Source organism: Ictidomys tridecemlineatus, chromosome 5 (genome assembly GCF_052094955.1).
Source record: "Ictidomys tridecemlineatus isolate mIctTri1 chromosome 5, mIctTri1.hap1, whole genome shotgun sequence".
Taxonomy (NCBI): domain Eukaryota; kingdom Metazoa; phylum Chordata; class Mammalia; order Rodentia; family Sciuridae; genus Ictidomys; species Ictidomys tridecemlineatus.
The window spans coordinates 61,817,146-61,843,388 of record NC_135481.1 but is presented as its reverse complement, the minus strand read 5'-3'; the positions used below and the strand labels follow the sequence as shown (position 1 = coordinate 61,843,388).

General features: G+C 34.8%; 1 protein-coding gene across 28 annotated transcripts in view; it reads right to left on the bottom strand.

Annotated features, from left to right (window-relative positions):
- Nucleotides 1-26,243, bottom strand: part of Gphn (gephyrin) — a 595,586-nt gene that overhangs the window by 62,543 nt on the left and 506,800 nt on the right. For all 28 annotated transcript variants that reach the window (XM_040276071.2, XM_078050082.1, XM_040276074.2 and 25 more), the window contains 4 exons: nt 21,116-21,171; nt 16,689-16,808; nt 15,075-15,133; nt 13,721-13,874 (listed from right to left, as the gene is read on the bottom strand). In XM_040276071.2, the coding sequence (XP_040132005.1) occupies nt 13,721-13,874; nt 15,075-15,133; nt 16,689-16,808; nt 21,116-21,171 (389 nt within the window). The remainder of the gene's footprint in view (nt 1-13,720; nt 13,875-15,074; nt 15,134-16,688; nt 16,809-21,115; nt 21,172-26,243) is intronic.

Sequence of the window (26,243 nt, the reverse complement as noted above, 5' to 3'; positions counted from 1 at the left end):
CATTAGATATTTTTTGTTTCATATACATATTATATATCTTTATATATTTCTTTTAAAAGTTTTTTTTTACTTTAAAATAGTTATAGATACACAGGAAGTTAAAAAAAATACAGAGAGGTCCTCTATACCCTTCACCCATTATCGCCCAGTGGTAACATTTTTAGAATAGTGTTAAAACCAGGAAACTACAGCCAGACGTGCTGGCTGTCAATTTCCTGTAATCCCAATGGCTAGGCTGAGACAGGAGGATTGCAAGTTCAAAGCCAGCCTCAGCAATGGCAAGGCACTAAGCAACTCAGTAAAACCCTGTCTCTAAATAAAATACAAAATAGGGCTGGAGATGTGGGTCAGTGGTTCAGTACCCTTGAGTTCAATCCCCAGCACCAAAACAAACAAACAAACAAGAAAACAAAATAAAAAACCCAGGAAACTGACATTTGTGTAATGCATATATATAATTCTTAGCCATTTTACCATCAAGATATTCTTTTTTTTTTTTTTAAAGAGAGAGGGCGGGGAGAGATCAAGAATTTTAATATTTACTTTTTAGTTTTTCGGCAGACACAACATCTTTGTTTGTATGTGGTGCTGAGGATCGAACCTGGGCCGCACGCATGCCAGGCGAGTGAGCTACCACTTGAGCCACATCCCCAGCCCCACCAAGATAGTATTTATGCCAATCTCTTATGGTAATGCTCTCCTTCCCCTTCTTTAACCTGTAGGAACCACTAACATGCTTTTCATCTTTATAATAACACTTGCTACCTACATACTGCAGATGGGTGTCATAAAGATTACTGAAATAAAAAACGATTAGTTTAATCAAGTTTTTTTTTTAGCTTTATAATTTTCTTTCATAAAGTTGGCAAGGTCATCTGCCCAGAATAGGAAAATACAGAACTGCTGAGGTTTAAATAGGGTATGGAATGTATGGATGAATTGGAAGAATGTTTTAGGAAATCAACAGTATAGTTAATTACAAGAGAATTATTGTACAACTTTAAGTGCCAGGTTGTAATTAAATGGCAGAAATTGGCAGTGGGACAGGTAATCTCAGTTCTGTGAATTTCTTTAGTAATGGTTTTCTGCTTGGGAGCAAATATGAAGTAAGTGGGGAATGGAGTAATTTAGTCTGGGCACTATGCAAAGGAATAGATTAAAGGAGTTAAACTATCTGAAGTATTAGTGAGAGCAACTTTAGAGTGGTGAAGTATAGCTAGAAGAAAGTAATAGATTACCCAATTTGATAAGCTTTAGAGACTGACATTGAAAAGTTGGAGAAAACAAATTAAGGCAGCTGTGGTGGGAAGCATTGTAGTATACTGGAAAAAAGTCATTTATAGCTTTAAGACTTAGGGAGGAAACTTGTCTCTATCACACAAGATAAATGATGTTGGGCAAGTTGCTTTGTTCCTGATGATCAACTTCCTCTTACATAAAATGAGGAATAACTTGTTAATCTCCTCAAGTTGCTTGAATCATAAAGTACATAGCAGTACTGATCGCAGTAGGCATTTCTATTCCTTTTTTCCTTTTGTGGAGGCAGTTTTAAAGATTACAGTTTAAAAACAACACCAACAAAACAAAAAATAAAAAACAGAAGTTGCTTTTGGGAAACCGCAAAGAAGATCACATAGAGATCTTATACTTTATCAAAAGTTCAAAATGGTGATGTAGTTCACTGGTAGAGCACTTGCTTTGCATGGGTATTTTATCCTCAGTAATGTAAAACCCAAACAAAACAAACTTGTTTATACAGGCCTCTGTTATGGACATTGACCAAGAAAATGATAAAATATTAATTAGAATAAGCGAAAGATATAGTAGAGATAATACATCTCTTTCTCTCCCCAGATATATATTCATATTCAACATATAAATATGATTTCAGAATATGGCTAAGGGTGACTGAAATAGTATTTTCACAACTAGCAGAAGACCAAGAGTCTAGTGAAGGAATAATCATTGCTAGTAGTTTGGGGATCTAGATAATAAGCAAACAAATCTGACTTCTTGAAGATAATGGTAGCTGGCTGACTGATGTACAATTTAAAGATCTGAAGGTCACCATCTAAATTTTCAAGAGGATCAGCATGTCTGCTATGAATAAAGAGGTGATATAATCAAGGGTCAAAATTACAAAATAAAACTGGGAAATGTAAATGCTGGGGAAAGAGGATGAATATATAGTTGTTCTCCAATTGTAAATCTTCTATTCTCATTTTCTAGGTGACTTTATCTAGTTCCATTTTAAATACTATGAATATGCTGATAACTTTTAAATGTAGATCTTTAGTTCAAATCTTTCTCCTAAACTTTAGATTAATATGTTCACTTGCTTCCCTAATATTTCTAGTGGGATTTCTATTAGGTGCCTCAAATTCACCCTGTTTGAAATAGAAACCCCGATTTCTACTGCATAATGTTTCTACTTCAGTGAATGACTCTTCCTAGAGTTGCTCAGGCCAAAATCTTAGAATTGGTATCAACTTCCTGCTTTCTCTTATGTTCTACTTTTAATTCCCTAACAAGTCCTGTTAGCTTTACCTTCAAAATATATCCTGGATCAAATCACTTCTTACCATATCCATTATTACCACTCTCATCTAAATCTTTCACTATAGTATTGTATAGATTTTTTAATAGTCTCCCTGCTTTTCTTATTCTTCCTATATGTCATGCCATATAAAATCCAGAGTTTATTTAAAAATTTAAGACCTGTTATATTCTCTTATGTTCCATGTTGTGCTTCCCTTCGTGAAACTGGTCTCTTAAAGTAAAATGATCTAGCTTCTGTTACCACTCCTACCTTATCACTTTTTATTTTGTTTCTTGACACATTGACCTCCTTCTTGTTTTTCAAACATGATAAGCATGCATCTGCCTCAGGGATTTTTGTTTTGTTGCTTCCTCTGTCTAGAACATACTTCCTCCATATGGTATAACCTCAGATTTCCACTCAAGTTTCACCTAGTCAAAAAGGCCTGATTATCCATCTATAATAGAAGATTTTACCCATCAGGTCTGAACAAAAAATCAAAACTCTTTTAGGTATTTCAAATGGAGGGAGGTAGGAAAAAGGAGTTTTTAATATTGGGAATTGGTTATAAATATGTTGCAAAAGTTGGAGGTGCAAAAGGAGAGCATTGTATAACTAAAGATCAGTGACTACAGGAAATCTCAAAAACAGTCTGGGGAAAGCAAGTAATGAGAGTTTGAGGGTCTCGTACTTCTGCTAATACATTCTAAGGGCAAAACCTAACTAGACCACAGTTTGCAAGAAAGCCTATGACATCAGTTTTAGGCTTCTAGCCTTATTGTTATAGAGGAGTACAGAAGGGCTGATGTAGGGTAAGTTTCAACAGATAATATTTGGAATATACCTTCTCTACTGCCACTCTTTATTATTTTACCTTTATTTTCCTTCATACCATTTATTACTATTTGCTTGTTAATTAATTATCTTCCAATTAGAATATAAAGTTAGAATCTTGTAGCTTTCAATTAGAATATGAGCAGGAAATCTGTCTGTTCTGCTTGTACAGTATCAGAACACTGCCCAGCATCAGTAGCATAGTAAGTGGGGAGGGGAGATGGAAAGGGGTTCATCCCAGTGGAGAGGAATATTTTATCACTAACACTATGTAGAGTTTCTAGTGTGTTGTGATAGTAAAAAGTAGACTGCTTTAGTCAGTTTTATTGTTTTCTAATTTTCTACAAACAGTATATTCTCTAGTTGTTTCTAGCTCTGTTCTCCAGGAAATTTGATAAAGATGAAATGTCATCTTGTTACAAGGCAACATTGTAAAAAATAAAAATTACTTAATTTTTCCGTTGTAGTTCTGAAAATCAAATACAAGGTCTTGCACATGCTAGGCAAGGGATCTACCACTGAACTATATCCCTAGACCTTTTTAAAATTTTATTTTTAGACAGACTGTATCTAAATTGCCCAGACTGGCCTTGAACTCATGATCTTCCTGCCTTAGCCTCCTGGCATTACAGGTATGCACCACCTGTGCCTGGCTAATTGGCAATGTTTCTTATGATAGAAACAATCTCTGGTAATTTGGCACATGGAGTAGAATGTAGTATAAACTACAAATATCTGATAAGAAGTCAGAGTTTTGGGGTTCTATGAGTGTGTTCCCACTTGTAAATGGGCATTTACTCGTGTGAAGACTGGAGCTGCCTAAGATTGTTATAATAAGTTTTGATTCTCATGTAGGACAGGAGGCTTCTAAGTTAAGGTGGTTACCACACCATCCTAGTATGGGCCTTTGCTCCTTGCTTCTGAGCTATCACTTGAAGAATAAACAGAATAACCTCAGATGGTTATGTGGACTGCTACAAGCACTAGTAGCATTGAAGAAGAAAGATCTGTTGTGCTACTCAATGCTGAGTTTCCTTTTCAATACCTTCTGAGTAAGTGGTTCAAATATAATTTACAGAGATCTAAGATGGCAGGCAGCATTCTGTGTTGCTCTGTGACCTAGGTCTCAACTAGCGGGAATACTGCTTCTCTGAGAGTGATAGAGGACCCCTACACAACTGCTCTTGCACAGAAATCACCAGCGTTGTGCCCCCGAATAGAGCTCTGGGCCTCAGAGTTAGAGCAGTACTTCCGTGACACCCAATTCCCAGCTACTAGCCCATTCAGGGTTTGTGAGTGCATTAGCAGGACCACTGTATCAGCACTGGGGCAGAACTCCCATATGCTGCTCTGCTCCCATTCAGGATAATCAGCAGTTACCCACCCATAGGAACTCCAGCCACCATTCCCCTGTGGACCCCCATCTACCATTGTGGGGCTTCCCCAGTCGCCACCATCTTGAGACTCGGCAGCTACTGCCATGCAGTAGTCTGCCTGCACTTGGGGATATCGCACAAGCTCTGAAGACAACCAAAAGCCACAACACTGAATGCCACAGAATTCACCTCTGAACACATTGCACAATGCCATTGCCCGGCTTCCTCACATGACCTGACACCCTGGTGCTGGAAGTGGCCCGCCTCCATCTTGGGTCACCCTCCTCACCATCTTCGGTGTGGGCAGATCCCAGATTGGAACTCCAGCTGGCCAGATACCGGGTTTCCAACTACCCACTCTCCCCAGTGGCCGGTAGCCCAGCACAGTAACTGCCCAACACAAAACAGCTTTCAGTGGGATAGGTGCGCAGTGTGACCAGGGTGCTGCCTATGGGAGCCCTGGTGAGAGAGATCTCTAGAAGGGGAGGGTGTAACAGTTTGGAGACTAACAGAGAGACCAGGAACTGGGAAATCTTCAGGCAAGTTAGGGAGACAGAACGGGCGCTCAAGTCATGCAACCCAACCCCAAAAGAGACCCTTGAGGTGCAGTCTTACTTCAGGGACTGGCGGGTGCCATATCTCACTTCCAATGCCCTGCACCAGGACCAGCCTTCCCACTCTGGTTACCTTCACCATATTGAGGGCAGAGATATCAGCTAACAACAGAAAAGCCCACGTATTGGATGAAAAGAGAGGCAGGAAAGATACTGATCTCCAACCAAAACAATTATCAATCTTGGTTTCTTCCTTTGAGATTTTTTTTTTATCTGTTTCTTCTCCCCCTCTATTCTCTTGCCCTCACATCCCCAACATATGTGGAACCAATAACTTTGCATGAATTATAATTTTCCGGACTGGGACATCTGAATAGTCTATTATAGTTGTGTTGTATATGACTTTTTTTTCCTTCAAATTTTACTATTTTAACATCCTTTATTTTTCTTAAAACATATGGTTTTTTTAATGTACTCTACTATCTTCTCACATACTTGTCTACCCCAAATTACTTCCTGTCTATTCTCTTGCTACTAACCTTCTTCAATAGGTTTCTCTTTCACACTTTCTAAGATGTACTGACTCTATATCCTCACATCCTGCCTCCTCAGTATATCATCCTGTGCCTAACTCCCAGTTCATTGTCCACCATCAGAAACTATAAACCCTTTTACAAACCTGATTATATTATATATAATAATTGAATTTAACATTTCTGTACATTGTTACCAAACTGTAAATGTCTTAATTGCAATGAATTGTTTATAGGTGGTATATTATTTATATTGGAATCGGAGAGGTATTGGAACCCTATAGGAGCACTACAAGCCTATAGGTTAAAAACAATAATGCCATGGACCCACAGTACTAGAAGGGAAGACACATGAGCAACAGGAAAAGACAAGGGAAGAAAGTGCCCCAAACAAATCAAAATACCACATTATTAGAATCCATGGCTAGCACAGTGGAAGAAATGACAGAGAAGGAGTTCAGAATGTATACGATTACAATGCTCTGTGAATTAAAGGATGATATAAGAGAGCAAATACAGGCAGCAAAAGATCATTTTGATAAAGAGCTACGTAAATATTTACAGGAAGCAAAAGATTACTTCAATAGGGAGATAGAGGTTCTAAAAACAAAACCAAACATAAATCCTTGAAATGAAAGAAATGATAAACCAAACTAAAAGCTCAATTGAAAGCATCACCAACACAGTAGATCACATGGAAGATAGGACCTCAGACAATGAAGACAAAATATATAATCTTGAAAAGAATGTAGACCACTCAGTGAAAATGGTAAGAAACCATTATCAGAATATTCAATAAATATGGGAGAGCATAAAAAGAGAAATTTAAGTTATTGGGATAGAGGAAGGCATAGAGTTCCAAACCAAAGGAATGAACAATCTATTCAATGAAATAATATCAGAAAACTTTCCAAATATGAAGAATGAATTGAAAACCAAATTCAAGAAGCTTCAAATAAACAAAATCACAACAGATCCTAGAACAACATATATCAAGCTCTGAAAGAAAATGGATGCCAAGCAAGAATCTTGTATCTAGCAAAATTAAGCTTTACATTTGATGATGAAATAAAAATCTTCCATGATAAACAAAGGTTAAAAGAATTTATAGCTAGAAAATCGGTACTATAAAACATACTTGGCAAAATATTCCATAAATAGGAAATGAAAAACAAGAATGAAAATCATAAGAGGGAGGTATTACACTAAAGGAAAAACTAAACAAAGGAGAAACCAAGTCAAGTTAAATATCAAAAATAAATAAAAATGGCTAGGAATACAAATCATGTCTCAATCATAACCCTGAATGTTAATGGCCTAAACTCACCCATCAAAAGATATAAGTTAAGTGACTGGACTAAAAAAAAAAAAAGTACCAACAATATGCTTCCTCCAGGAGACTCATCTGATAGGAAAACACACACACAGACTGAATGTAAAAGGTTGGGAAAAAATCATACCACTCATATGGACTGGACTGTAGAAGCAAGCAGGGGTTTCCATCCTTGTATCAAATAAAGTAGATTTCAAGCTAAAGTTAATCAAAAGGTTAAAGAAGAACATTTCATACTGCTCAACCATACACCAATAAGACATAACAATTATAAATATATATGTCCAAAACAATGGAGCATCTATGTTCATCAAACAAATTCTTCTCAAGTTCAAGAGTCAAATTGACCACAACACAATAATCTTGGGTAACTTCAACACACTTATATCACCAATGGATAGATCTTCCAAACAAAAGCTGAACAGACTATAGAACTCAATAATATAATCAATAACTTAGACTTAACTGGTAGATAAAGAATATTTCATCCTTCAACAAGTGAATAAACTTTTTTTCAGCAGCACATGGACCCTTCTCTAAAATAGACCATATAATATGCCATGAAACAACTCTTAGAAAATACAAAAAAGTAGAGATACTACATTGCATTTTATTAGATCATAATGGAATGAAATTAAAAGTCAATGGCAAAATAAAAAATAAAAATTACTCCAATACCTGGAGACTAAATAATTTGCTACTGAATGAACAATGGGTTGCAAAAGACATCAAGGAGATTAAAAAATCCTTAGGGGCAAATGAGAACACTGACACAACATATTGAAATCTTTGGGACACTATGAAGGCAGTACAAAGAGGAAAGTTCATTGCATGGAGTTCATTCCTTAAAAGACAAAAAAATCAACAAAGGAATGACTTAACATTACATCTCAAAGCCCTAGAAAAAGAAGAACAAATCAATACCTAAAGCAGTAGAAAACAGGAAATAATTAAACTCAGAGCAGAAATCAATGAAATCGAAACAAAATTAACAATTGAAAAATTGACAAAACAAAAAGCTGGTTCTTTGAAGAAATAAATGAAATTGACAGACCCTTAGCTACAATTATGAAGAGAGGATAGAGAAAACTCAAATTACTAACATATATGATGAAAAAGGTAATATCACAACAGAAATGCAGAAGATAATTAAAAATTAATTTGAAAACTTGTACTCCAATAAAATAGAGAATATTGAAGAGATTGACAAATTTCTAGAGGCATATGAGTTGCCCAAATTGAATCAGGATGATATATACAATTTAAACAGATCAATTTCAAGTAAGGAAATAGAAGATGCCAACAGAAGCCTAGCAACCAAGAAAAGCCCAGGACCAGATGGATACACAGCTGAGTTCTACAAGACCAACAAAGAAGAACTTATACCAATACTCTATAAATTATTTTGTGAAATTATTTCGTGAAATAGAAAAAGAGGGAGCATTTCCAAACTCATTTTATGAGGCCAATATCACCCTGATTCCAAAACCAGGTAAAGACACAAGAAAGAAAGAAAACATCAGACCAATATCTCTAATGAACATAGATGTAAAAATTCTCAATAAAATTCTGGCAAATCAAATATAAAAACATATCAAAAAGAGAGTGCAACATGATCAAATGGGTTCATCCCAGAGATGCAAGATTGGTCCAACATATGGAAACCAATAAATGTAATTCATCACATCAACAGACTTAAAGATAAGAATCATATGATCATCTCAATAGACGCAGAAAAAGCGTTTGACAAAATACAGCACCCTGTCATGTTCAAAACACTAGAAAATCTAAGGATAACAGGAACATATCTAGGCATCGTAAAGGCTATCTATGTTAAACCTCAGGCCAACATCATTCTAAATGAAGAAAAATTGAAGGCATTCCCTCTAAAAACTGTCAGGGATACCCTCTTTCACCACTTCCATTTAACATAGTTCTTGAAACACTGGCCAGAGCAATTAGACAGACAAAAGAAATTAAAGAGATACAGATAGGAAAAGAACTCCAATTAACACCATTTGATGATATGATTCTATACCTAGAAGACCCAAAAAATTCTACCAAAAAACTTCTAGAACTAGTAAATGAATTAGGCAAAGTAGCAGGATTTATAAAATCAACACCCATAAATCAAAGGCATTTCTAATCAGTGACAAATCCTCTGACAGAGAAATGAGGAAAACTACGCCATTTACAAGAGCCTAAAAAAACAAAACAAAACAACAAAACAAAAAACAAAACAAAACCAAAAAACACCTTGGGAATCAACTTAATGAAAAAGGTGAAAGACCTATACAATGAAAACTACAGAACCCTAATGAAAGAAATCAAAGAAAACCTTAGAAGATGGAAAGATCTACCTTGCTCTTGGATAGGCGGAATTAATATTATCAAAATAACCATACTACCAAAAGCACTATACAGATTTAATGCAATTCCAATCAAAATCCCAATGGCATTCCTCACAGAAATAGAAAAAGCAATCATGCAATTCATTTGGAAAAATAAGAGACCCAGAATAGCTAAAGCAATCCTTAGCAAGAAGAGTAAAGCAGGTGGCACCACTATACCAGACCTTAAACTATAGTGCAGAGCAATAGTAACAAAAACAGCATGGTATTGGCACCAAAATAGACCTGTAGACCAGTGGTACAGAATAGGGGACACAGAGACTAACCCACAAAATTACAATTGTGTTATATTAGACAAAGGTGCCAAAAACTTATATTGGAGAAAAGATAGCCTCTTCAATAAATGGTGTTGTGAAACCTGGAAATCCATATGCAACAAAATGAAATTAAACTCCTATCTCTCACCATGCCCAAAATTCAACTCAAAGTGGATCAAGGACCTAGGAATTAAACCAGAAACTTTGTGCCTAATAGAAGAAAAAGTAGGCCCAAATCTCTATCATGTCAGATTAGGCCCCAAATTCCTTAATAAGAGTCCTATAACACAAGAATTAAAATCAAGAATTAATAAATGAGATGGACTCAAACTAAAAAGTTTCTTCTCAGCAAAATAAATAATCAGTGAGGTGAATAGAGAGCCTACATCTTGGGAGCAAATTTTTACCCCTCACACATCAGATAGAGCACTAATCTCTAGGGTATATAAAGAATTCAAAAAGCCTTTATACACCCTAATCTCTAGGGTATATAAAGAACTCCCCCAAACAAATAACCCAATCAATAAATGAGCCAAGCAACTGAACAGACACTTCTCAGAAGAGGATATACAATCAATTAACAAACATATGAAAAAATGTTCATTATCGCTAGCAATCAGAGAAATGCATATCAAAACTACTCTAAGATATCATCTCACTACAGTCAGAATGGCAGCTATTAAGAATACAAAGAGGGTTGGGATTGTGGTTCAGTGGTACAGTGCTCGTCTAGCATGTGGGAGGCCCTGGGTTCGCTCCTCAGTGCCACATAAAAATAAATAAATAAAGGTATTGTGCCAACTACTTCTAAAAAATAAATATCAAAGAATACAAAGAACAGTAAGTGTTGGCAAGGATGTAGGGAAAAAGACATACTCATAGGTTGCTCTTAGGACTGCAAATTGATGCAACCAATATGGAAAGCAGTATGAAGATTCCTTGGAAAACTGGGAATGGAACCACCATTCGGCCCAACTATACCATTCCTCGGTCAATAACCAAAGGACTTAAAAACAGCTTTCTACAGGAGCACAGCCACATCTATGTTTATAGCAGCACAATTCACAATAGCTAAATTGTGGAACCAACCAGATGCCCTTCAGTAGATGAATGGATTAAAAAATGTGGTACATGTACACAATGGAATATTACTAAGCAATAAAAGAGAATAAAATTATGGCATTTGTAGGTAAATGGATGGAGTTGGAGAAGATAATGCTAAGTGAAGTTAGCCAATCTCAAAAAACCAAATGCCAAATGTTTTCTCTGATATAAGGAGGCTGATTCATAGTGGGGTAGGGAGGTGAAGCATGGGAGGAATAGATGAACTCTAGATAGGGCAAAGGGGTGGGAGGGGATGGGAGGGGGCATGGGGTTAGAAATGATGGTGGAATAAGATGGACATCATTACCAAAGTACATGTTTGAAGACAGTAATGGTGTAAATATACTTTGTACACAACCAGAGATATAAAAAATTGTGCTCTATATGTGTAATATGAATTGTAATGCATTCTCTGTCATATATAACAAATTAGAATAAAAAAATTAAAAAATATATATAATTTATTTACATCTTGTCAGTCAGATTGATTTTTTTCAGTGCTGGGGATCAAACCCAAGGCCTCACAAATCCTGGGCATGGGGTCTACCATTGAGGTCTTGATGCTAACTCCCTAGTCCTCCAGCTGAATGTTCAATTAGAGAATTCCTTTGTGGACGTTCGGCATGTAATAGATTCTTGATATATATTCATTGAACAAATGTGTGAGATTGAGAATACATGTCCACATCACAAGGTCTCTGGTTTAATTCCTAGATCCTTGATCCACTTTGAGTTGTGTTTTGTGCATGGTGAAAGACAGAGGTTCAATTTCATTTTATTACATGTTGATTTCCAGTTTTCCCTGCACCATTTGTTGAAGAGGCTATCTTTTCTCCAATGTATGTTTTTGGTACCTTTGTCTAATATAAGATATCTGAAGTTATGTGGGTTAGTCTCTGTGTTCTCTATTCTGTACCATTGGTCTACAGGTCTATTTTGGTGTCAATACCATGCTGTTTTTGTTACAATTGCTCTTTTAATATGTATAGTTTGTTGAAATCAATAAATATCTAAATAGGACACACTGTATTAGAATTGATAAGTTTATTTCCCTAATTTTGAAATAACTCCTTCATTCTTAACAAGGTTATACATTTACAGTATATTGGGCAGGTTCCAAAAATGCACAGCTTTTTTTCCCTTAGCTTTTGAAACAAAGAGGATTACACCTCTGAGGTACATTCCTAATGTTTTTTTTTTTTTTTTTTTTTTTTAAATCTTGAGCCAACATCTCACTAAGTTGTAGAGGCTGGCCTTGAACTTGTGATCCTCCTGCCTCAAACTCCTGAATAGCTGAAATTACAGATGTTGTGCCATGAACCTGGTTACTTAGACAACTTGTACAATGTTCTTATGTTGCCTTAAGCAATTGTCCTGCTCACCAATATATCACATTGGATTTGAGAAGTAGATCACACATATCAAGGGAAATCAGGACCAATACTTAAGGGGAGCTTGCACTGTTACTAGCAAAATTATGTAGTCTTATCACATTAATAGATAAATGCAAAACTTTTTTGGTCTCCCCCAAAATAAATAATTTTTTTTCCTGTTATTGTTTTCTGGGTATCTGATGATCTCAAGCATTCAGAAGAGACTACACTATGCTTTATTTATCTCTTTAATCACCAATTTTCAGTGTAGTGCCTGATATAAAAGTACCCTGTAAACATTTATTGAAATAAACTACGTGGTCATGGAGAGTCATAACAATAGCTAATTTTGAATAAGACTTGGGGAGAAATGTTGAGCAATATGGAACCAGAGATTGCAGAATTTAGAAGCAAAATTCTTTCTGTTAAATATATGTTATGATAAACATAGTGCTAGTTGGTTTTAGAGATCAAAATCAAAACTATACAGATTAAAATGAAAACAATGTTTATTTTGGATCAATCAATAGTTTTAGGGAATAACTAGTGCAACTATTTGGGGAATAATCAAATTTGGAATGTTGATTTAGGTCTCCATTAGTAAAACCAAAGATTGTATTCTTTCTTTTGCCCTAACCAAAAGAACTATAAGGGTCATAGAGAGACCTTAAAAATTTTCATTTCCATGACTTCAAGAATTTAAAAATAATTCTAATAAAGGGCTACTACTTTCAGAATAAAGTTAGCGATTTTAAAATTTTGGTTCATTAAGAGGAGCATGCCACTAGAGATGCTATCGATAGAGAAAAACAAACAGTATAATCAAACTCCTATTGGTGATCAAAGATTACATGGAACTTTAACAAGAAAACCGGTTAGCCACCGTATTCTAATTCATTGATTTATTTTCCACACAGAGGTGGCCTATCATTTCAGTAAAAGGATAGACACAAGTCATTGTCTTAATAGACTAAGAACTGAGTATGCACAGTTTGGTATCTGTAGCTTGCAGCTAACATTCTTTGTTTATGTGTACTGAGTATGTGGAAATGCCATTGGTTGCAATATTTCATTCTAATAAATGGAAGGAAATATTTCTTAACCTGTAATTACTAGTGCTTTCTTCTTATCTTTACCCAAATTATCCTAAGGCCAACTTATTATTTCCCTCTTACCAGAATGTGATGTCACTGGTAAGATACATGATCTACAGTGTTCTATTTATAACACAGAACAGGTGTCAGAAATGGCTTTGAAAACCCTCCCATAATATAAAAAAATCTATATAAATAAAATAAATAAATCAATAAATATATATATATATAAAATACACACACTCATACACACACACACACACACACACACACACACACACACACACACACACACATATATATTTTTTTTACCTCATTTCCTGTTGACATGACTGCAACCACTGGAAATTTATTAACTTCAACTTCTGTGACACCTACAGTTGCTAGAAGACCAATCTCTGAAGGGCCCATGTGGGTTCCTTTGGCCAAAACGCATTCCCCTCTTTTAATATCATGGCCGATGGGTCTGAAAAATCAAAACAGATCCATAAGTACAATGACTAAGAATAAAATTTCCTCAGCTCAGAGGGAAACTTTAGTGTCAAAGAAGAAAGAATCTTAGGGGACAAAATATTCAGAAATGAGGCAGGAAAAAAACAATGAACAGATTCTAAAAACTGATTGCTTTTTTAATTTTAAAAGTTAGACACAACAGAAGACAGAAATAAGATTTTTATCTATTTTTACTAAACAGAAATTTTACTTCATTTATGAAAATTATTTTATAGATTGCTTTGTAATATACTATTGTTAAAAATGTCAATTGCAAACTTTCTCTGGTATAAGGCAAAGATTTATATAAAAATATCTAATGGCATTAATAGAGCTAGAGAGCTGTTTAACTTTGTGATGAGACTACACAAAGAGGTTATAGTGATAGAAGTAACTTCCATTAGGATCACTTAAGTTGTCTTGATCTGAGGTGACAGAGGTCTCAGTTAAGTTGCCGAGGGTCTTGCTAAGTTGCCGAGGGTCTTGCTAAGTTGCTGAGGGTGGCTTGAACTTGTGATCTTCCTGCCACAACCTCCCAAGTTGCTGGAATTATAGACATCTGCCACTGTGCCTGTTTTGATTATTTCATTTTTTAAAATATTTTATTTTTTAGTTGTAGTTGGATACAATTACTTACTTATTTATTTATTTTTATGTGGTGCTGAGAATTTAACCCAGGGCCTCACACATGCTAGGTGAGCGCTCTACCACTGAGCCACAACCCCAGCCCTTGATTATTTCATTTTTAAGGGTAGTTAATGGAGGATGTGCTATCAGACAATTATGTGAATACCCAGGTCTGGGATTATCTGTGTTACTACAAATTTCTAGATAACCCAGGGGTGGGGTTGAGTATTTATGGATTATCTAGGGGTAGAATTAAATGTGGATTATGTATGCTTATGATGACTTTACCTTCTCATGTTGGTTTTGATTATTTCATTCACCTTTATCATCTTCATTAAAAAGTAGGCAGGGAAGATGTTGGATTTAGAGTTCAGACAATTCATTTTGCTTCTTGTTAAAGCTTGAAAGCAAACTATTATAAATCCATAGTTATAGCAATTATGGCTAATTGCTATAGCTATGAATATGTAATAGTTATATGCTCTCCTGAGTTTATGATCGTGTAGAAATCAAAGTTGGCTATATATTCTGTATATAATGAATTTACCTGATATCTTGGCCTGGTCGAGCCTGCACCAGAATTCGCACTTCAAGTTCTTCAGTACCCTATAATAAAAGCAGGTCTTATAATTCCAAATAAAACAATCTAACAAAATTTCAGTAGAATTAAGTTTCTTTGACTTTTGTCATCAGATAGACCCAGAATATGTATAATTACAGAGAAACACAAAACAATCTGCTAACACTTTGAAAATACTATGAATTTCTAATATAGATTCCTAAAAATTTAGTAGTTTGGTGTCAATAAATAAATAAACATTCTCTATAATTTTCATGCTTCTAAAAATATATCAATTCAAATATTGAATCTTGCTTGTGAGTAGCATTTTCAAGGAGTGAATATGTAAATATGTGTGTGTATATATATATATGCATATACTTATATACATATATGTGTATGTATATGATGTATGCCTACCCTAATACGTAAAATGAAGATGCATAAAGGAAATCTCTCCCTCTTCAGTTCCCATGAATCGCCAATTCAAACCATGTTAAGGTTCCCAAACATCTGCAGAAATTTCAGTGAAGGACTTAAAGTTTGCCTGAGAGTAGATTTCTATAAACTAATAGTGATTGTTGATTTTATATTTATTGGCTGTGAATAATATCGTGATATTGAAACTATGTCCTGTCATCTGGCAGTCTAAGAATGCATGTGTCCCGGGTTTCAATGGTCTGCTGGCTTCCCTGATGCAAATAAATCCCTGTGTGGACAGCTTTAACAGCAGGCACTGTGATGTGTACGCCAGGAGTTGAATTTTATAAGCTGTGCATGTGGGAAGGTGATTAAAAAGAAAATCTCCAGAAAAGTGGCTTTCTGCAAGACTGAATTTTACTATCTCACCAATCTAGGAGAATATATATCTATTTTTAACCTCTGCTTAAAAAATAAGATATCTTAAACTTCTTCACAAAACAAGTAAGATTGCCAGTCATTAAAACCTCACATGAATCTTCCCTACCTGTATCAGTGGCTGATAATTTGGCTTCAATAATTGCCACTAATTTCAGTGAGAAAAAGGCCTGCTTAGAACACAAAACATCCAAGCATCCTTTATTTGAGAAAATGGGGGGGGGATTTGAAACTAATATATATTCAATATTTCTAGGCTGTCTTTTTGATAGTATAACTTTTTCCTGAACTGAAGAAAATCAAAGGAGAAAGGGTCATTTGGTTGAAATGTTTGGCTTAGTGTAATATTCAAGAACTTGCCCAAGAGTTCCTAGTTGAATTCTTCCTTATTAAATTCTGATTTCATGAACTCCATCACTCACATTTTACAAAAGCTGGTTTCAATGACACCCTTCTCAGCTGCAAGGCACATCAACTGTTAAAATCACTACTTTTTTTCCTTGTTTGCACGTGAAACTTCTTCGGTTACTCATGTTTCAAATTTAGCTATAACAATAGCATAAAAGAACCCTCCTATGACAAAAGATTGATTTTTGAATGTTAAAGCAATTTCCTATTTATTGGAGACCCAAACATTACATAACCCCTCAAACTAGATTAACCTCATCAACATTGCAAAAAATGGGTGTGACTTCTTATATTGCCTTAGAAACAGTAACATGATAAGACCTGGTGGTTACGTACATCATCTGATTCCCTGATAAGTTCAGTATCTTCCACTTGCACTACTGCATCAGCACCGCAGGGGATTGGAGCACCTGTTGTAACTCTCATAACTTGTCCTGGCATTACTGTCTGAGTTGGCTGGAAATACAAATATGAAATAGACTGTTGATTATCTTGCTGTTGCGAAGGAAAATATGCAGGGAAGGTAACATTTTCAGATACAAACTATGAAAAAAAGTCTTATAGTGTTATTCATTTTGGGCAAATGTAATAGATCTTACCTACAAATAGGTACGCTCACACCCAAGCTGACTTATAGATACTTTAAGGTAAAAACTATTAGATATCTTTCTTTGCACCCTGTTCTCCTCTTGAAGAACTGTCATATTTGCCACTATTATTTCTCATTCAATAATGTGAACCTTCTTAATGTAAATGATTTGACAATCTGTAAGAAAAAAAAGTAGGCCATATGATATGAACAATACTGAAATCCTAGCACCTTTGTAATGTCATAAACTTTTCATGTTTGACAAATGCAGTACTTTATTATCTAAACTTCCTGGCTAAATAAAGGCAAGTCAGAAAAGCATTTTAATTATTGGTCTAGAAAACTTTCCAAAATATATTAGTTCACTTAATTAATACTAAACATCTGACAAAACTAATAACATCATTTAAAAATGACCCAGTGTTTGTAATGATCTGTATTAAACATTATTTTTTAAATTTAAAAATAAGAGTTCTCATTTGGTTGGTGTAAGAGATAGGACCTGCCCTGCTAACTTCTCACTGCATGAAGAAAAGCATATTTCTGTATGATTCATCTGATAGACTTGATCAGACTTTAGGAAAATCACTTGTCTGAGGCTATGATTTAGGTCAGATTTGGAAAAATGAATGCTTCAAATTTCCCCTAAAAGAAAATCCTCTATGCTTAAAAATGGTTAAACAGGACTTTTAATGTAATGTGTTTTTAACACATGCACAAATCTCTCCTTCTCCCTCTCTCTCTCTCTCTCTCTCATTCACATACATACAACTTAGGGATTGATTAAAGAAAAATACCCCACCTCACCACTGAAAGTACAATCAAAGTAAAATTAGATATTTATTTGTTAGAAAAGCTTTAAAAACCTCTCTATAATATCATTGTCATAAACTATGCCACCAATTACTAGTGTTAATTGAACTCATTGTTTATGCTAGGTATAGTATTAAATGTATTATATATTTTGGAACATAAAATCTATAAAGGCAGAGATTTCTTTCACTTTCTGTTTGCCTCTCCTAATGACATCATCTTATAACTTCTGTTGTGGTCTAAAGGGCTGAACTTGATGGGTTGTTTTAACCAGGTTCACATCACTTTGGCATCTGTCTAGATTCAGCCAATGGGAGAGGCTAACAAGAGATAAGAGGGTAGAAGAGAGAGACAAGCAGAGTTTTCATTTCCTTTGTACTTTTCCTGCTGGGCTATAGTTTGATAATGATTAGGGCACCTCTACTCAGTGAGAGCCACAGCCCCTTTGGGTGGTCCTGTTCCATAGCTATGAATCTCTGGAAGTTCAGGTAGCACTATTTCACTTACTCTTTCAGATCTTGAGGTGGTAAAAGAACCTTACTGCTGTTAACACCAAGGTGCTTACTTCCCTTTGCTGGGTTCCCCTATCCTTATCCATATTTTGGAAATAGTTCCTGCATTAATCTTCTTTAACCTCCCCTTTTCCAGACATATTGCTTTTTCATCCTAAGGCTTATAAGTGTCCAGCATATAATAGGTAATCAAATATTTCTAGATTGAATGAATACTCAATATTTTATTATCACAATTGCATGAAGTATGTTCCTGGTTTCTTGGCTTACAATTCCATTTTTCTCCCCGTTTCTCTCTCACAGTTTTGGAGAAAGAGCTGCTTGGGATCAGATCTGGCATTAAGTTATGTAACTTAGATCCTTTTATTCTTTATTTGAACAAAAAACATTCTAGGATTATTCAGAATTATTACATTTTAATGTAATTTTCCACCAAAATAATGCATAGAATTTAAAATAAAAAGTTGAGGGTCCATCATTTTTTAAAAATTATGTATTCAATTCAGATACCACATATTGTTTGGGGCATGTCTTAATCCACTATACATAACTATTTTGTGGTACAGTATTTTTTTGATGAAAAAGCATTTAAAATTTTCATATAATATGTGTTTTTTTTAGAAGAGGGATTACTGCCAAATTATCTTCTGAGGTTTTGGAAAAATGGCATTTAAAATAGGCCTAAAGAAACTCTTGGTGGAAATTGAATTCTTAAGTGGATTTCAGGGTAGTTGCTGCTGAAACTGAACTTTGTTAGCCTATATCTTTGCCTCAAAGTAGTCAGATTCAATGTGCTGTATTCTGGAAATTTTCTTAAAGTTTTATTGTGTTTTGGCCTCTAATTTTCTTTATTCTTGGCTTAAAACAACTCTTATGTTTTTTCTATGATTAAGAATAAAAACATTGGCTTTTATCTTAGATCAGCAATTCTAAATGGTAGGTCAAGGATTCCTACCAGCTGACATATATTAACCCCATCTTAAAGATACTGGATATATAAAAAACATTTATATATTCACTTAGGTAGACAATATAAACAGCAATTGAATGAAGTCAGTTAAAATGGTACATTCCAGCAATATATGCAATATTTCCCAATGATTATTAAGGTTAGCAGTTATTCTCTCCTTATTTTTATTTTTGTATGCTTTGTATAAATGTAAAAGTGGTTGAAATATGACTTTTTCCTTAATGAAAGTACTGAGTTTGATTTTTTGAGCTTTGTTTAAAGACAGCACTTTATAATTACACAATTGTGCTAATCAATGGGTCCAAACTATAAATGATTTAAGGTCAAGTATTTTAGTACATTAAGAAATCATTTTATAAAATCACTGTCTCATTGTATATATGACATTCCAATGGTCAAGTTTAAGTACTTTCAGTAGGTGAGCAGTTTGGCTCTTGCAAGTTCTCTGAGTTTGCTGTAAAGTATGTGTGACACATTGATTATAGATAAAGGGCATTATAGATAATTTAAAGAGAAACACACTTTGAGTAGGGTTTTGATTTTTTTCTTGTAAAAGTTTTATAAGAACTTATAAGCAGTTTTATAGTTCTTTTCTTCTAGGTCTCTAGCATAGTTGGCGGTCTTAACTACTAGTTTAATAAGGTTTAAGATGTTCAGAAGGCCCCTAATTTGCTGTTATGGCTACCACAAATAATCTGCAGTTTCATAAGCATTCCATGTAACTATTTTTTAAATTCACCTCTGGATCGTTGACTCATGCTGTTCTCTCTGCCTAGAATCCCCCTTTCTCATTTCTGCTTTTGCAGAACTCTAATAAGGTTCTAATTCCATCTCTCTACCCTGCTTATGTTGAAGTGCTCAACTTCGGTTTTGTAGTCCATTGAACTTGAGTGATACCATTACCTTAATACTTAATATATTCTCTTACATTTAGTTGTATATGGTCTATTCATAATAAGAGTAGCAATTATGTATTAATGTATTCTTATCTCCAGAACCTAGCAGCAGGTATACACACACATAGTGTCCTTGATAAATGATGGATGGATTTAACTAAAGATTGGGCGAGTATTCCTTGAATAATTCCTGCTCTGTGGACTTATTATAAAAATGATCTCTTTAGATGTCCACTGGTGATGGAAATAGGTACTAAGAAGTAAAATAAATTGAGAGTCACAAGGTAAGTCATTTATAAAAAAGAATCAAGCCTAGCTATTCTTTTATTTGCAAAATGGTCATAGGGACTATAGTCAGCTGTGTGCAACATGTCAAAGGTCTTATAACTATAGTACCAGGCTTAGCTGGGGTTGTGGCTTAGCAATAGACTACTTAGCTTCCTCCTCCTAGGCTAGGATACTCAACCACTAATATAAAGCACTCATAAGCGCTGTATAAAAATACAAATGGAAAAAAATATACAGACATATTTTTTAAAAAGGTGGCAGTTTGCAAAAACTATTTCTTCCTTGGCTTAACATGCACTTTCATATGTATCAACAATAGGAGAGGTTAAGGAAATACACAGAAAGATAGTGACCCTAGTTTCCTTATTATAGCATCCATGCATTGAAGAGATCCAGTTCTAACCAGAAAAATCAGTATTTTTACAGGAAGAAAGAATCACTCAATAACAGGGCTAGAAAATGCTTGAGGAACAGTCTCTGGGGGATATATCAAAATTACGCCATATATTAGTAAATGAGGATTCTCTAAGAGAGACTCATTTTGGTTTTCCAAGTTACCATTCTTTCAACTCTTTGATAGTCTTTTGAGTAATACTTCTCTAAGATCTTTCACAATGCTCATAGGAGTTTAGAATTAGAGCCCCCAAACTCATAAAGCTGAAATCACAAGTGTTTTTCAGGTCTATAAATCTTACCTGTTCACCAGCTTGGGATTCCCCAATGATGAAACGATCTCCTGGGCCATCAGCAGCTAAGAGATGGAACAGAAAAATAAACATCAGTATGGACCTATACCAAGGAACAATAACCTAGATTTGGGATTCTAAAATTTCACTCACATTATGTGATAAAATTTCAGTAAAGTGGGAAATATTTCTGATTTCCTAGACTAGATAATGGCTTTGTTCTTACTGGTTTGATTTTTTTAAGTCTTCAACTCCCAAATACCAATAGAAGTGGTCCTACTTGTGTCTTTTCTTGGTGTCACAGGAGATTCTTCCTGTCACCTCAATTTCCATACTTGTGGTTTTCCAATAGGAGATTCTTGTAGCTTATTATTCTAAATAAAGAATCAATCACAGGACTGGAAAATGCTTGAGGGGCAGTCCTGAATACCACCTTATCCATGTGCATGTATTTATGATAGGTATGTGCATACTAATGGATATCTTAACACTTAACATCATACTTTTCCATCTTTCTATAAGTTTATTTTCATTTTTATTTTAAACATCAGAAATTTATTGGTTGCTCAAAGCATTACATTGATCTTGACATATCATATATCATACATTTGTTTCAAATGGGATATGAATTCTTATTATTCCCCCATGTACAGATTGCAGGATCACGTTGATTATACAGCCATGTTTATACATACTGCCAAACAAGTGTCTGTTATAATTTATTATTTATCTACTATTCTTGTCTTCATAATAACCAAGTGAAGTAGGATGAATATATATTCCTTTCTTCATTCTACAGCTGAAGGAAATCACTTACAAAATGAAGGAATTCAGACAGAAAAGATTTAACTACCTAAAATAAATTCTGGTCAGTGGTAGATGTAATAATAACATTCAGCTCTTAATTCTTAGCACAGTATTTTTAAAAATTATGCATCAGAAATTATGTTACTTCTGAACCAGAATACATAGGTGGTACTGCATCACATTTTCAACTGCACATTTATTTATTTATTTATTGTAGTGCTGGGGAGTAAACCCTGAGCTTTGCTCATGCTAGCAAACATTCTAATACTGACCAACACTCCCAACCCTGGCTATTTATTTTTAAATTGGAAAATTGGAAAAGACATTTCCAGAATTGGGTGGAAAAATCTTCTCACCCAATCTTTTTCTCCTTGCTACATACAGTTTAGTAGTGGTTGGATGAAAAAATATTCCTGGAAAACTCAGAAGGGTTTTACTGACATATCATTTGGGCTTCAGACCAATACTACTGGCAAGGAAGTGCCAATCTAATGAGTTTTATGATCATGACCTTACCTCTACGTCATCTTTGTGTAGCAAGAGTTTGGGATACATATATAGAAAACATAACACCTTATATATGAATATTTTAATTGTATTTGCAATAACACTGATAGATAATAAGGCAATTTGTCTTAAAAACATGACATTGTTTGTTCTTATAACTATAAAGTGGAATTTTTTCTAAAGTTTTAAATAAAATACTATACAAAATAAGGGTTTTATACAGATAACTTTGGTTAACTTGATGGGGATAGGGATAAAAGTTAACATTCTTGTATTTTCTTGAAATCCTGTTATGTTTTAGGTGCTCATTATTATATTATAAGAGTGATGCTACTTTTTTTTCCTTTGGTACCAGGGATTATTAACTCAGGGGTACTTGACCACTGAGCCACATCCCCAGACCTATTTTGTATCTGATTTAGAGACAGGGTCTCATTAAGTTGCTTAGTGCCTTGCTTTTTGCTGAGGCTGGTTTTGTTGAGGCTGGCTTTGAACTTGCGATCCTTCTGTCTCAGCTTCCCAAGCTACTGGGATTATAGGAATGTGCCTTGTGCCTGGCCTATGATGCTAGCTTTATTGTGTCATTTTCATGATTTCTATTTTTAAAAAATAATTTTTAAACATAAATTATTTAAAATAGTGATAAGAAGTCACTTCTTTAACAATTAATCACATCTTTCCAATGTTGTTTAACCTATTCTCCACTTATTTTTGCAGTATTTTAAAGCAAATTATGATTTTTCTTATGGAAAATAATTAACCTGTCATTTATCTTCCAGAATTCCACACTAACTGTACCTCCAGTGTGAATAAATTTATTTTTAATTGTTTCTCTAGTAGAGAAATAATTATCAGTTTGCTACCCTCCAAATAGCTAGATATTTTCTCTTTTTACTTCTTAGCCAAGAGGAATTAGTATGTTTTTAGATTAAAACAAAACTGAAACTGAATCATGATTCTGCCATTGGCTTTAGGACTTTCAGCAAAATTACTAAACCTTCAGTTTTATTGTTGATAAAAATGAGGATAATCATACTATAAAAGTAACACCTTTTATTGCTTACTCAATCCTCTTATTTATTCAGTAAATTTCTACTGTCTGCTATTCCATGTCATACCAAGGTCTGGGAATAATGTAGAGTAAAATCAGATATTATATTTCTATTTTAATGTAGTTCCAGTCTGTTACAAGGTTTTCCAAATTCTGGGTCACAAATGAAGGTGGGCAATAAAATCAATTTATACTGTATACTCTAGGCATTCTTACCTTCTAGTACTATATTTTTCTAATTAAAAAACATAAAAAATATATCTCATAGGCTGAGCATGTTGGCAATGCCCATAGTCCCAGCTACTCTAGAGGGTGAAGCAAAAGAAACACATGAGCCCAGAAGTTTGACACCAGCCTGGGCAACAAAGCAAGACCCTGCTTCAAAAAAATAAAAAAAAAAAATAAAAAAAGATCTCATCATCTGGTAAGAATGGTTAATGTTTCATGAAACTTGTTATTTTTTTTTTGTGTGTGTATATATATATATATATATAAATTAGTGTGTGTGTGTTTGCATAGGTATATACTACTGGCTTATAATGTAACAGAACTCTTAATTAAAGTCACTGATTTTGTGGGGGAAATAGGTATGAATCAAATAATCACATTCATTTTTTCCCATTCCAAAGGGGAAAAAATGGTTTTATCAGAGTATACAATAAAAGTACCTGAGCTACCCTGGAGGATCAGGGAAAGCCACCCTGACAAAATGATATCTGATTTGAGTATGAAGGATGAATAATAACTAAGTAGGTAAGGAGTGTGTATATGAGGGAGAGGGAGATGCTCCACGATTATGTACAGAGAGCATTATGTTTAGAAGCCTATGGTTAATTTATACTGTTTACTCTAGGCATTCTTACCTTCTAGTACTATAGTTCCTTGAGTACCAAGATGACTCATATTTCAGCTCCATGACAGACTATTTCTACTTCTTGCAGTATCCTTTCCTTGTGTTTCCTTCTTTTGGGTGGCGGTACGGGGGATTGAATTCAGGAGCACTTGAACACTGAGCCACATCCCCAGCCCTATTTTTTATTTTATTTAGACACAAGGTCTCACTGGGTTGCTTAGTGCCTTGCTTTTGCTGAGGCTGGCTTTGAATTTGTGATCCTCTGCCTCGCCTGTCTCCTGAGCTGCTGGGATTACAGGCGTGTGTCACTATGCCAGGCCTTATCAGTATTTCTTGATTAAAGACCTCTTAGCTTTTAAGATTCAACTCAAGTGGCACCTTCTTTATAAAGTTTTATCTAATTACCCTCCCCTTAAGTCACCTACTTCCCCAGGTATTCCAAAATAATTCTAAGTATGGCTTCAAAAATGTATTTGCAGTTATTTGCTTACTCATTTCAGGGGAATCCCTAGATTTTGTCATACAATAGATGTTAAATAAATTTTCAGTCACAGTGTAAATGTTCAATAAATAGTAAGCAGGGTTCTTAAAAATCTTTTTAGAGGCCTGGCATGATAGTATATGCCTTAATCCCAGTGACTTGAGAGACTGAGGCAGGAGGATTGCAAATTCGAGGCAGTCTCAGAAATTTAGCGAGGCCCTAAGAAACTTAGGGAGAGCCTGTCACAAATTAAAAAAGAAAAAGGACTGGGGTGTAGCTCAGAGGTAAAGTGCCCCTGGGTTAAATCACTAGCACCAAAAATCCCCAAACAAAACAACAACAACAAAAACCCACCAAACCTGGGCTGGGATTGTGGCTCAGTGGTAGCATGTGTGAGGCCCTGGGTTTGATTCTCAGCACCGCATATAAGTAAATAAAATAAAGGGCTGTTGACAACTAAAAAATATTTTAAAAAACCCCACCAAACTGAAACAAACCAAACCAAACCAAAAACTCTTTTTAGAAAGATGCAAGCAATAGTAGTTTACAATAATAGTTTGTTTTCCAGTGGTAAATGTATCTCTATATTGCTGGCTAAGGAAGGTTCAGTCAACCAACAACATAGAAAGTTCTTGTTCCCAACAGGAGTTATTTTTATCATTTCCCTTTAACCATGTTTCCTAAACTTTAATGTTCATCCAAATCATCTGGGGAACTTGTTAAAATACCGATTCTGGTCAGTAAGGTCTGGGATTAAGAAGGTGATGCTGGTCCTTAGACTTCCCTTTTTGAGGGGCAGAGAAATACAAAATCAATTGAATACAAAAAAGGTCTAACTAAAAAAAAACCCAAAACAATAAAAATTAGTGAACCACAAAAGACCTTATTTTACATGAACAATAAGCGTCACTATTTTCTTACAGACACAGAAAAAATGATCAACCTATTTAACTTGATGATAGCTGATTTTAAAATATGTTAAAATACTTTTTTAAAAAGCTTCTATTTTCCAAGATGAATTCTATAAGCTAAGGGGGGAAGGAACAGAAGTGGAGGTTTGGTGGCACATGAACCTAAAGCTTGAAAAAACAAAACTAACCACTGTATGCTATCAGAAAAGATAGATGGGGCTGGGGTTATAGCACAGTGGTAGAGTGTTTGCCTAGCATGTGTGAGGGCACTGGGTTTGATCCTCAGCACCACATAAAAATAAATAAAATAAAGGTCCATCAGCAACTAAAAAAAAAATAAAAGATAGGTAGATTCCAAGGATTTCTGTAAACTCCTTTTCCTCCTAATTCTGACATAACTGCTAATAAGTTTTCTTTTCTGCTTTGTAACTTTAGAATTTAATTTAAAGGAAGAAATAAAAGCAACATAAATCAAACTCTAATAGTACATGCATTATATAAATAATGTATAAAGCTTAAAGTTAGAT